The sequence below is a fragment of the Vigna umbellata genome, chromosome 11 (genome assembly GCF_029865625.1).
Source record: "Vigna umbellata cultivar VRB3 chromosome 11, Vumbellata_1.0, whole genome shotgun sequence".
Lineage (NCBI taxonomy): Eukaryota > Viridiplantae > Streptophyta > Magnoliopsida > Fabales > Fabaceae > Vigna > Vigna umbellata.
This window is the reverse complement of record NC_142175.1, coordinates 33,492,865-33,505,753: the sequence shown is the minus strand read 5'-3', so window position 1 is coordinate 33,505,753 and position 12,889 is coordinate 33,492,865. Positions and strand designations below refer to the sequence as shown.

The 12,889-nt window shown below is 32.5% G+C and overlaps 1 protein-coding gene across 1 annotated transcript; it reads left to right on the top strand.

The window, feature by feature from the left end:
• The first annotated feature begins 7,742 nt into the window (after positions 1 to 7,742).
• LOC124835893 (vacuolar ATP synthase subunit D (VATD) / V-ATPase D subunit / vacuolar proton pump D subunit (VATPD)) lies at positions 7,743 to 9,016 on the top strand. Its single transcript, XM_047310923.2, has 2 exons — positions 7,743 to 7,897; positions 7,984 to 9,016. The coding sequence occupies exon 2, from the start codon at positions 8,008 to 8,010 to the stop codon at positions 8,770 to 8,772; it is 765 nt and encodes a 254-aa protein (XP_047166879.1). The 5' UTR covers positions 7,743 to 7,897; positions 7,984 to 8,007; the 3' UTR covers positions 8,773 to 9,016.
• Positions 9,017 to 12,889: the final 3,873 nt, after the last annotated feature.

The window sequence follows — 12,889 nt, the reverse complement described above, 5'->3', positions numbered from 1 at the left end:
ACTCTATCGTTTGGAGGTGTACTTATCAAAAGTTCTCCGATAACTGTTCACACGATAACTCAATGCTGGTAATAAATGCACAGAAAAACGATCACCTACCACTCATTTTTTACCTGTATATATAGTTTTCGGACTTGAGATCGGGAAGATATTAATCATGGTTCAATCTCATTCCAATACATTTAATCACTTATTATCTTAATCCTTGTATGGGAAGTTAGACATCCACTTATAGTCATCTGATTATATGTGTCGATTCTGTTACATTCAATCACTTTGTTCTTGATTGTTGACGACGTCCGATCTGACTTGACATCGATACCTTTGCGTAACCGTCCATACGGTACATTAATTATACCTAGTGTGAAAAGTTTGAATTTGCAATCTTATTTTATTTCTTTTTATTTTTATTAATTTTCTGTTTTGTTCTTAATTTATGAAAACAAAATTTGAATGGATAATAGAAAAAAGTAGGTTTAATGTCTCCGTAGGTCCCTATTTTGGTCATGAATTTCAAATAGGTCCTCTTCATTTTCGGCGTATCAATTGAGTCCTTTTTTTTGTAAAATTGAATCAATCACAGGCCTGCCGTTAATTTGGACAAACGGCCGTTACAGTAATCAGACGTGGCATTTAAAACGATTTTTGTATTAAATAATTCAGTTTTGGGTAAGGGCAAAGTCGGAAATTCGAAAAAATTAAAGGGCAACTGAGATTGGGGAAAGAATTTGAGGGTTTTTTTTTCTGAAATAGAGACATTCACCTCTGCCACCCACGACTACGCCTCAACCTTCTCCCAACCGGTCACCGTAGACCAACGCTTCTTCGAACCAGCCACTCGTGCCTCCACCCTCTACCGATCTCGACGTCAACGGCGACCTCAGGCGCCACCGGAATCACTGCCTTCCCTCTCTCGTCTCTCTTTGAAATCGGCCACCGCTAACCGCGATCCATGGCGTCACCAAGGCCGAGGCTCGCCGCCGGAGCTATCACCGGTCACGACTCCAGACTCTCCCTCTCTATTCGTAGCTACCATTGCCTCCGATGCCACACCGCCGCGTCCCAAGGCTGGACCAGAAACATCAACGGCGACAAACGCTAATGTTGGAGGCGCCGTCGCCCTTCACGGGTCTCCTTACGAGTCTCCTCCTTCCTCCTTCATGAATTGCCTCCTGGATGAGCTCGGCCCCCATGCCGGCCAAGGCTTCCACCTCGAGACAGCCACCACCAGAGGTTCTGCCAGCGCCTCCGTTGGACCCTAGTCGCCACCCATGGCTACCACTGGGCTTACGAATGGAGTACGTGGTTGTATGTGATGGTTGTGGTTTTGTTGAGTAAATGGAGGAAATTGTGATGGCTAGTGCGAGTACGAGGGTCCCTGTTTTGATGGTTTTTTTAGGTGAGCATTGGATGTTGGCTGTGTGTGAATATGGAGGATAGGTGTTTGGCCGTGAGTTCCTGTGAGGAAGACGAGATAGAGGTTTGGCTGGGAGGTAAGGATGAAGATGGGATGAAGATGAAGGTGATGAGGTAATAGTTTATGGATGAAGATGAGGTGAGTTCACGGACGTTGGGGCTCAAGAGTTGGAAGTTCTTTCCCCAATCTCAGTTGCCTTTAATTTTTTTCAAATTTCCTACTTTGCCTTTACCCAAAACTGAATATACATCTGTGCATAACAATTATTTAATACAAAAATCGTTTTAAATGCCACGTCACTGCACTCAACCATGCCACGTCTGATTACTGTAACGGCCGTTTGTCCAAATTAACGGCAGGCCTGTAATTGATTCAATTTTACAAAAAAAGGACTCAATTGATACGCCGAAAATGAAGAGGACTTATTTAAAATTCATGACCAAAATAGGGACCTACGGAGACATTAAACCAAAAAAGTAAATGGTCAAGGAGTAAAAAAGTAGAAACATCAGTGTCAAATCAAACCGTTTGTTAATTAATTTTAGATATTACTTTGTAAATAAGGATATAGGTGACCTTTCAATAATTACTGTGTAAAATTAGTCATAGCGATTCACCAAGTCATGTTTCGGGTGCGGTCGACCTTCCCCTCGAAAAATTATATAATTAATTAACAACCTTAAATCATGTTTAAATTAACAAAAACAGTTAAGTGAAAGTATTATTATATGTGTGATAATAATAGCAATAATGAGTATAGATGTTAATGATAATAACAAATTGGCTGTTAATAATATATAGCTAATTTTAACTTTTTTTAGATTATATATATTAAAATGTTTTTTTTTCTCACAAAGCTTATATCTATTAATTAATTTGTACACAAAACTAAGGGTAAAAAAGGATTAACTCAAAAAGTGAATAAAATGATTAAGTAAGCTATATGAAATAATCCATTAAGAAATTAATTAAAGTCTGCTCATATTTATTCTTAACTTTTTATTTGGTTTTGATTTATCCTGCTGACAGATGCCTTAAACTAAACATAGAAGAGAGAAAGGGAAAAGAATAATAAAAGTTTGTTTTAATGTGGTAATAATAAATTAATTAAACGAAAAAAAAGAGTATTTAAAAAAATAATAAAACAATAATAAGTGAAACTGTGTTTTTCTTAATTCGTTGAATGATATACTTAAAATTAATTTTCATTAATTTTCAAGCATACAGACGGTGTTATCTATTTTTGAGTATTTTTTGTCATAATTTTGTTCTTAAAATATGTTTAAGAAATTAAAAGGAAAAAAGAAAATTTAAAATTGACATTCACTTCTGTATGAAACTATTGGACCTAGTAGAAACATAATCTAAATTGAAATAAAAATAGAATAACTAATTATACCAACGGAGAATTTAAATGACTAATTGTTGATAAAATCTCACCATACAGACACTCTGGTATTTTTTTAAAATTGAGTCTACTATTTATTGATAATGGAAGAGTTTTAAATAGCCGTGATACTTATAACGAAAATAAAAATAAACACTGAAAATAAAATAAACTATCTTATAATAAAATTTACTTAATTTATCATAAAATAATATTATATCTAGATAAACAGAAAATCATAAATATTTATCCATATTTTATTTCTATCAAATCAAACTAAATATTATTAGACCAAAAAACTAATAAAATAATACTTAAATAAAATTATTAATAAAACCTAATATTTAAATTTATCCGAATATTAATTTTAGGGTGGGTGTTAATGTTAGTTCATCCAGTGATATTTTAAGATCAATTGCTCTCTATTTGACATATTAAAAGTTTATACTATGTTACTATTTTATTTTTAAAAAACAGTTAAAAAATAAAAGAAGTATTTTTAATTTCAACTTCTAAAAAATGTAAAACTATTGGTTCATAGGATAAAAACATGTATTAGTAATATTAGAAAAATATTAATTGATTTTGAAAAAGGAAAAAAAAGGGTGATAGGTTCATAGGATAGATCGAACAAAAACAGTAAAAAGTGAGAGACGTGTTAGAAAGTTTAGAGACCGAGTGATGGACCATGACCGAATTAATAATATGTGTGGCCACGACAGCCATTGAGACAATTAGTCAATCCAATGAATCGAAGCCAGAAAACCAAAATCCAGAAATTTCTTCCGGCATGTTCATATTCATCACTTCTCTCATATGTCCATTTAATTACAGCACCCAATTATAGACAATTACTCCTTTGAATTCAAATCTTTCTCGTCTTCTTTCTCCACACATGCTCTTGACAAACTTCAACCACACCCTCTTTCTTCATTCATATCCCCCTATTTACAAATACACGAGTATTTTATGGGATGTCGTTTATCATAAAGATATAAAAATTAATAACATTAATCAATTTTGTAAAATATAATCAACACAACTTTTAATTCAAAATTTTAAAACGAGTTAGAACTTATGGGTATATCAACGGACCATTTATCGAACAGATAAAAAAAATCAATAAGATACGAGTTCATTTCATATACAAAATCGATACACTCTCTCACAAAATATTAAAACAAGGTTTAATATCTATTTTGGGTTTTTGGATATTTTAGGTTTGTTCAAAATGATCCCACCTTTTTTCAGATAATCACAAACATTTTATATTTTGTAAAAACGGTTCAAGTTGATCCTTTTTGTTTACGGCTTTAAAAACACTAACCATATAATTGTCTTGAACCAAAACTGAATGAGTTGTATATTTATATATGTTTTTTTTAGTTCATATAAAAAATTAACATTGTTCTCAATTCATTAATAATTTCATCTCCAACTTAAAATCTTTAAAATAAGAGATTTATGAATTTCTTTTTTTTCTAGTTGTCATAAAATATTGGTAATATTTTTGATCTAAAATTTTAAAATAATAAATTAATGAATATTTTTTATATACTAGTTAATTATGAGCTGAGATATGTAGATATACACTTGAATTTTCCAACAATAGATAATAGCTTCAACGTATAACAAAATTGAAGTGGAATTATTTAATCAGAAATCATTATATTAAGTGGTAATATTTTTGATAAATTAAAATTATATATACACGGGTGGAGTTCTATCCAATGATTTTGGTTGAAGGCTTGACCATAAATGATAGATGTGAGAATAAGTGGTGTGTTTGACTGCTTTGGTGGTTTGGTTTGGATGACAATAGAAAATTGATTGGTGCAGGCAAGAGTGTGTAGTTTTGGTTTTGAATTGAAGGAGAGAAAGCTAAAAAAACAATGGGAAGGAACAGCGAAGAATCACACATTATTTGACTCGAGAGCGACTTTCGTAGATTCGTATGTGACTTTGTCAACTTATGTCGGCTGTTTCATTCATTCCCTCAAATTACATCATCACCAGACGTACGTATTCATCTTCTATTTTTTCTTGCATATTCTACCTTTCTTTTTCTTAATCATTTTTAACTTGTCTTGAAAAATAAACTGGACAAAGATTCATTGTCTGTGTCATTAGTTTTGATTTTTTCAGTCTTCTCCTTGTCCAAGTCGCGGAAAAAGTGATTGTAAAAACACTCCGACGCTCAAGTCAATGACTTTGCGTAATAATCTTGTAATCAAGATTTAGTTATAAGAGCTCTAAGTTTCAGTTCAAGTTAAGTCTCCTTTACTAGACAAATATTTGTAAATTATAATGAGCTTATCGTTAAATCTGACTCATTAACCACCAATGAATGACAATATTAATTGTCAATAAATGACAATTATTTTCATTAACTCTCCGACAGTTATTATCATTAATTACCTTAACGGCTGATTTAACCGATCGGTTCATGGACCTGAGAGGTATCATCGGTCGGACTGATCCTTCTACACCTTTATCGTTCGATCACTGTGAACTCATACGAACAGTTTGTGTCATCAGTTTTGATTTTTTACTGTGTTTGATGGTAAATTCACGTGACTGTGATTCTTGCATTATTGCAGAAATTTATTTTTTATACCAATTTTTAAATCAGTAGAAAGAGGAAGCACAGAAAATATTTGATTTTTTTTTATTATTTTCAGACTTTCTATATTAATTTTGAAATTGGTGTAAAATATGAATTTTTTATACGGATTCTCACGCTAGTATAAAAAATTTATGTGTGCTTCAGACTTTTTATACTGATTTGTTACTTAATTGGTATAGGAAGTTTGATATTTTATATGGATAAATATTTCAATTGGTATAAATTTCATTTTTATACTGATTTATATTTCAACTTATATAGAAAGTGAATTTTTATATTTACTGAGCATTAATCGGTATAAAAGTCACTTTTTTTTTTCAATAACAGGTTTATGTGTTACCTAACATATATAAATGCATAAAATTCATACAAGTACCAAAACATTCTAACTATATAAAATTATTACTATACTTTATATTATTTACATATTTAGTAATATTTTCTAACTACATAAAATAATGAATGCATCATTTAATATTTTCACAAAAAATATTTAAAAACAATGAATACATGAAACAATGAATACATCATCTTTTATAAACATTTAAAAGGAATAAAATTCACTATGGAACTTCACTTATGACCTTGTATTTTATTAGAAATGTTTTATCGAAAATCCACATAATAAACAGTTTGAGTCAACTTAGATGGATAAATACTTAAGCTATTAATTATAAAATATTCACATTATCAAATTTCATAAGTCAAAAACATATGTATATATGATTTTTGACATGTGTCTTATTTCACAATATTCACATCCAAAATTTCCTGATAGATACAAACAGTACAAATTAAATTCATAACATCTATTTTATATTTCAATAGTTTAAAAGATTAAGTACTTACAATTGACTCGATGAACCATAAATCCTGTATCCTAAAATTTAAAACCTAAAATTATATGTATTTTCTCCAGTCTTAAATAAACATTAATTATTCTATAAAGTTTAAATGTACCGTGTATAGTATAAAATTACATGAACATAACAAAAAATTATAACAAAACTTTCACTTAAAATATATTGGTATAAAAAAAACTTCTTATATTTACTACACTTTCCGCTGAATTTCAACTTATATAAAATGTTAATATTAAAAAAAAAAACTTATTTTGTACTTGTATGCCATACACCATTCTCAAGAAAGGTTATGTATAAACAAGAAAAATAGTATCTAAAATGTGCATGGTAATTAGAAGAAGTGATGGCATGGATGACGTGAGATAAACATATTCAACGCAATACCCCACAGATTATTGTTCACACAGCAGTCATCACTTCGTGTCGGCTTCCCTTTTATTTTTATCCATCATTTTCTCAATTCCTTTCATTTTATTCTTCACGTTTCTCTAACTATATAATAATGATATCATTGAAATATAAAACTTTTAATTTATAAGATATTTAAAACTATTATTCTCAAATAATCCTATTTATAAAAACATATTCAACCTAAACTTGATATAAATAGATAGATAAATAAGGAGTGCCGAAAAGGGAACAGTACAGAGCAGTAGAGTTTTATTTATATTTATTTATACGCACGTGGGCCTACAATGGTCTTCAATGCAGCACGTCACACGTTTCTATATACACGTGCGGTCGACACCTCTTCCAAGTCTTTAAATTCATACCAAAACTATAAAATGATGGAAAATCATTTTTTTCTATAATAAAAACAAAAGAATGATAAATTAAGACATTTTATTTATGATTTAAATTGTCGTGTTTTAATGTTTGTTTTTTGTTATACTTTAAGAAGTCCTCCGACAAACATTTTTTACTCTGCTCACGTAACCACGCAACGGTATTTTTATTTTAGAAAAATGTTGAAGAAATTAGCATGTTTTTCACACCTGAATAAGGAACACATTGTGGATATAGATTCACTTATTCTATTCGACTAATCAATCTTAATTAGAATTCTGCAATTGCTCATGTGAAAAATGGGGTAACGCTGGATTTATATATACTTTTTAAAAAATATTATTATATTTATTTATTTAAAGGACCTGTTAAAAATTAAGTAGCCATAATATTCTATAATTTTTATACTTTTATTTTTCATGCTTTTATTTATAACTGTATTTTTTTTCTGGTGCAATAAATTAAAAATGCTCATTTAAACATTTTCCTATAGTTTTCTTGTACGTGTAGTGTTTATTCTAAAGTTTTAAATCAAGGTTAGATAGTTTTCTTTAGATCCAGAAATGATACAAATGAATGGGCCTCGTTTTAAATTTTTTAGCTACAAAGAAAGCCCATTATTGGAACAAAGGGAGTTACAGGAAAGAAAGCCCGTTATTGGAACAAAAAAGAGAGAATAATTGAAGCCCATTATTGGAGCCCAAAAAGAAAAACCAATTGGATCGAAACGCGCGCAAAGATACACACTAAGCACTCTCTCTCTTGATCATTGTCTCTGCTGTGGATCTTCATCGGCAACTTCCTTCCCTGTCTGACAGGTAAGTCACCGGTTACACCTTCGATTCGTATTTTCCCAATTCGATTTCTCCGATCACGCGAATCGTCGTGCGCGTTCGTCTATCAGATCTTGTGTCCGTTGAAAAGCAAGATGTCGGGGCAAACGCAGCGTCTGAACGTGGTCCCCACCGTCACGATGCTGGGAGTGGTGAAGGCGCGTCTGGTGGGAGCCACGCGAGGCCACGCGCTCCTGAAGAAGAAGAGCGATGCGCTCACGGTGCAGTTCCGCCAGATCCTGAAGAAGATCGTGACCGCAAAGGAGTCCATGGGCGACATCATGAAAACCTCGTCGTTCGCGCTCACTGAGGCCAAGTACGTCGCCGGTGACAATATCAAACACGTGGTCCTGGAGAATGTCCGGGAAGCCTCTCTCCGCGTCCGCTCGCGCCAGGAAAACGTTGCCGGTGTCAAGCTCCCCAAGTTCGAGTACACCTCCGACGCTGACGCCAACAAGAACGACCTCACCGGACTGGCGCGGGGGGGCCAGCAGGTGCAGCAGTGCCGCGCCGCCTACATCAAGGCCATCGAGGTTCTCGTCGAGCTCGCCTCGCTTCAGACCTCGTTCCTCACTCTCGATGAGGCTATCAAGACCACGAACCGTAGGGTTAACGCTCTGGAGAATGTGGTGAAGCCGCGGTTGGAGAATACGATTAGTTACATCAAGGGGGAGTTGGATGAGCTCGAGAGGGAAGATTTCTTCAGGCTGAAGAAGATTCAGGGGTATAAGAAGAGGGAGATTGAGAAGCAGATGCTGTTGAAGAAGGTTGAGTCTAATTTACCTCTGCACAAAGCGGTTTCTTACAATTCCTCTAATCTGTTGGCTGTGGGTGACAAAGATGAGGATATTATCTTCTGAATGTGGTTCCATCCGCTGCTGCTTCTGCTGGGTGAGAGTTCTCTGCTATTGTTTAGGCACAGTTTTCTGTATCATGAATAAAGGTTCTTAGTATATGTTTATTTATTTCTTTCTTCATTAATTCGAGACGTCATCGTTTTAAAGTATGGTTCTTATCATTCGATCTTATGGAAGCTTTTGAACTTGCTGTGAGTAGCTGTAATTTCGTTTCGAAATATATTACATCTCCATAGAGTTGTGGGCATTGTGGAAAGGCATATTTTAAGTAATCTTTTGCTTGTATTAGAATTGTTATTATTATTCTTTTAGCTTGCGGGTTGCATTTTACTTATATCTGTACACCATCGATGATTACAGAAGTTTTTATTTTTTGATTGGATGAAGAATGGGGTTTGAGGATGTGGTCTTTGGAATATGAAATCCTTAGGTTTTGGTCTCGGGGTGTGAAATAATTTATTTCTGGTTAGAAACTATCACTTACAATACTTGATCGACATATAAGACAATTTCTCAAAATAAAATTCTAAAAGTGGTACTAGGATCTTAAGTCTGTACAGTTAAACATAAAGAGAAATTCAAAATCCGTAGAGATGCACTGTGAAATATCTCAGAGAAGAAAGGCTTGCTAAATGCTTACCATCGTGATGAGGCAGATGGGTGGTGCAGAGCTTGATTTTCTGTTGTTTAATCAGCTCAACATGATATCCTTAGCGGAACTTTATTTCCACTTGAAGGATCAAAGATGTACCAGCCTTCCATGTTGTATTTACATAGAGAGATCCTATGCTCTAAAGAATGATCTCCATTTTATGGAATATACTTAAACACTGACACTAAATTAGCTTACCAACCAAATTCCATTCAATTATATGTGCAACAATCTTCCTGAGATGGCAGCAACAAGTGCTGCTCTGAAATTAGGATCCGTGGTCAAAGAAGTTGCCATCTGTTCCACCAAAACCTGCTGCACTTTAGGTGTATCTACTTTAGTTTTCGTGCTCTTGGAATCGTTGCTGCTCTTAGATTTTGTCAAGTCAAGGGTAATTAGTGTTGGAGTGGCAGCTGCACAAGGCACTGAAGCAAGGGTCACACTTCGCCCAGAACCTGATGTTGCCTCCATTTGTGAAGAAGCTTGGGGATGGTTGTGCTCCCCTTCATAAGTAGCCACTAGAACAGATTGATCATCCAATCTTCTTTGCACCTTCTTTTTTAGAGGGCAGCTTGGAGCAAAAGAGCATTTGAAATTGCTCTTGGACAAGGGTTATCTCTGGTCACTTTTAGCCCATATTTCCTCCACTGGTACCCATCTTTCACAATCTGAAACCACATCCAATGAAAAACCTCTCAAACAGTTACTCCTAATATTTTATGCTATTTACTATGCCTAATAGGAAATGTATGTAAAGAGTCTTATAAGGGTGGTTTCAGATGCTTTGGTCCTGACATAAACTGTTGAAATTTTTGGTTTCATGGAAATTTCAGAACATGATTTCCTTTTTGAACCAGTTCTTTTTATAACTTCACCATCCAGAATGGCCCTTCAGTTTGACTGTGTATCATCCAAAATTTGGACCTCTCTCTTACTAGTAACATCAGGTTCATGACCCTTTGTTTCCTAATTAAGAATGAGATAAAGTTTAATACTGCACTAATATTGACTTGTGCTTTAACGAAGCAATCCCTGGAATTGTATTTCCAAGGAAAATTTTAAATTAAAAATAACTAATTGAGAAGAGTAGAAAATAATTTACATCATGCGGTTGTTCCTTTGCAACATTAGGAACATTAAGCTTGTTCTCAGCTTCCTGAACCTAAAGCATTGCAAACACAACCAATCCTAACATGAATCTAACCCAGACAAAATCAAGCAACAGCTTGTTGCAAATAACAATAAATATGAAGATATAAATAAAATAGAAATAGATGCCATCAAGAATGAATGCTATTAGACACAAAAACAGCTTGAGTGAGAAACAATGTTTTGATGGTAAATTACGGGCTTATTAGCAATGGAGTGGTTATTTTTCTCTGCTGGAATTTGATCAAAGCTTCTTCCTTGAATAAATGGACACAGATGACATGGTTGACAGCTGTTCATTTCCTACTTGAGTTTTAGTACGCCTATTCCTTTTGAGCATGTTTTTGAATGATTAAAATCATTGAATCATAGACTTGGCTAAAATTGGTTATTTAAACCTCCAACCCTCCTTCCTGGAAAAAATCTGACTTTGTTTCACAATTTTCCTTTTCCTAATTTCTTATTCCTAATGTTAAATGCTCTTTTTCAGTAATTCTTTCTTTTACAAAGCATTGAGCACCATATGCTTTCTCAAAGAATTAGTTTTTAGGTGATTCTTTTAGAAAACATACTAATGAGACAACAGTCACAGCAAGGTTCTAGAGAACTTGCATACATCAGCTAAATTTGTTCCATGGCTTCCAATATGAAGCCAAATTAACACTAAGGAAGAATATCATGGATTAGCTATAACAGTTTATCTGATAGAGTATTGCAAGTAAAACGAACCACTGTCTTCTTACTATCCACTGCCTTCATGAGATAAGGCTTGAGCTTAGCAGTACAGTTTCTGATTACTTTCTCACCCAATCTGGTTTAAGTCAATCTGATTAATTGTAAGTCGAATTCTCAGATATCATACAATAACATAATAATCTTAGTCCTTGTCCTTTTGTCATCATTTATTATATCTTATAATGATTTTTCTCAATTTTATAAGATAATGTATGAATTGGTATATAAATATCACTTATCATATTAAAAAATTGTGAAGTAATGATAAGGTGCGGATGTCAAACCAAATCAATGTTTGGTGGTTTTGTATATGATATGATTATCTATTATGGTAGCCATTGAAAATTGAAAACGATGTTATATGGTACGTAAACATAACAAAAGAAAATCTATTTTCAAATTTTACTCTAATAATAAAGTTACACATTATAGTTTTGTATTCATATTTTAGTTTTTATAACTTTTAATTATCATAATTAAACATGTTTTATTTTTAAAATTATAATTCTTAAAATTTAAATATTAAATTTAAGGGTCCCTATAATAAAATAATAATATTAAGTATTATTGCATTGAAGTGACACTCATGGGCTCTAGCTTTATGCGGTCTCATTAGCTGTAATCGACTCAAACACACGTCAGCAAGATGGGTCCCACTTTTCTCTAACTTTCCCACTTTCATTCCATCATTTAATTAATTGATTGATTAACTGCGAGATTAACGTAACAACAAAATAACACCAAATTGATCCATACAACCCTCTTGACAATGTTTAATACATCCAATTAATAGAGAACAAATTGATCTATAAACTAAAATTTTTATCACTCCATTGGGACATTATTGAAAGAACAAATTAATGATACTTTTTCTTGAAAAATTAATAATATTTTCTCTTGAAAAAATTAATAATATTTTATCTTGAAAAAATTAATAATATTTCCCTTCACTACATCATTATTCTAAGCTCATCCACACATCCAACACTTTATTTGTATGAACCAAAAAGAAGGAATAAAATAAAGGAAATGGAATAAATTGAAATACCAACCTATGGTTTAGGTGAACAAGAATTTTTAAAAATCTTAAATAAAGACAAGAGTGCGTGTTATTTAGGTTGATGGAAATTGAAAAGCTATATTAAAATAAAATAATGGATTATTTTACCCAAATACTATAAATGGGCTAAAAAAATTACTAGATAACATATTATACTATATATATTTATTCGTTTTTTTTTAAGGTTAAAATTCAGTTTTTAAAAACCAAATTTTAAACTGTGATTGGAACGAAACAGATTAAAACAAGGGAGAATTCAGATTCTCAAAATCTAAATTTGGAACTATGATTTAGAAGAAACCAGTTGAAAAATAAGTTAAAGTTTGGTTATTCGACAAAAAATAATAGATTGTTTTAAAACAATTACAAAAAATAACACAATTTAAAATTCGATTGAACTGAAATAAAAAAAGTATAAATATTTCACAGAATATGCTATTTAGATAAATTTTAAAGTTTTGGGTGAAACAAACATTGTTTATAATATTGAAACAAAGACGGTATGTGTTTAAATGGTATTAATT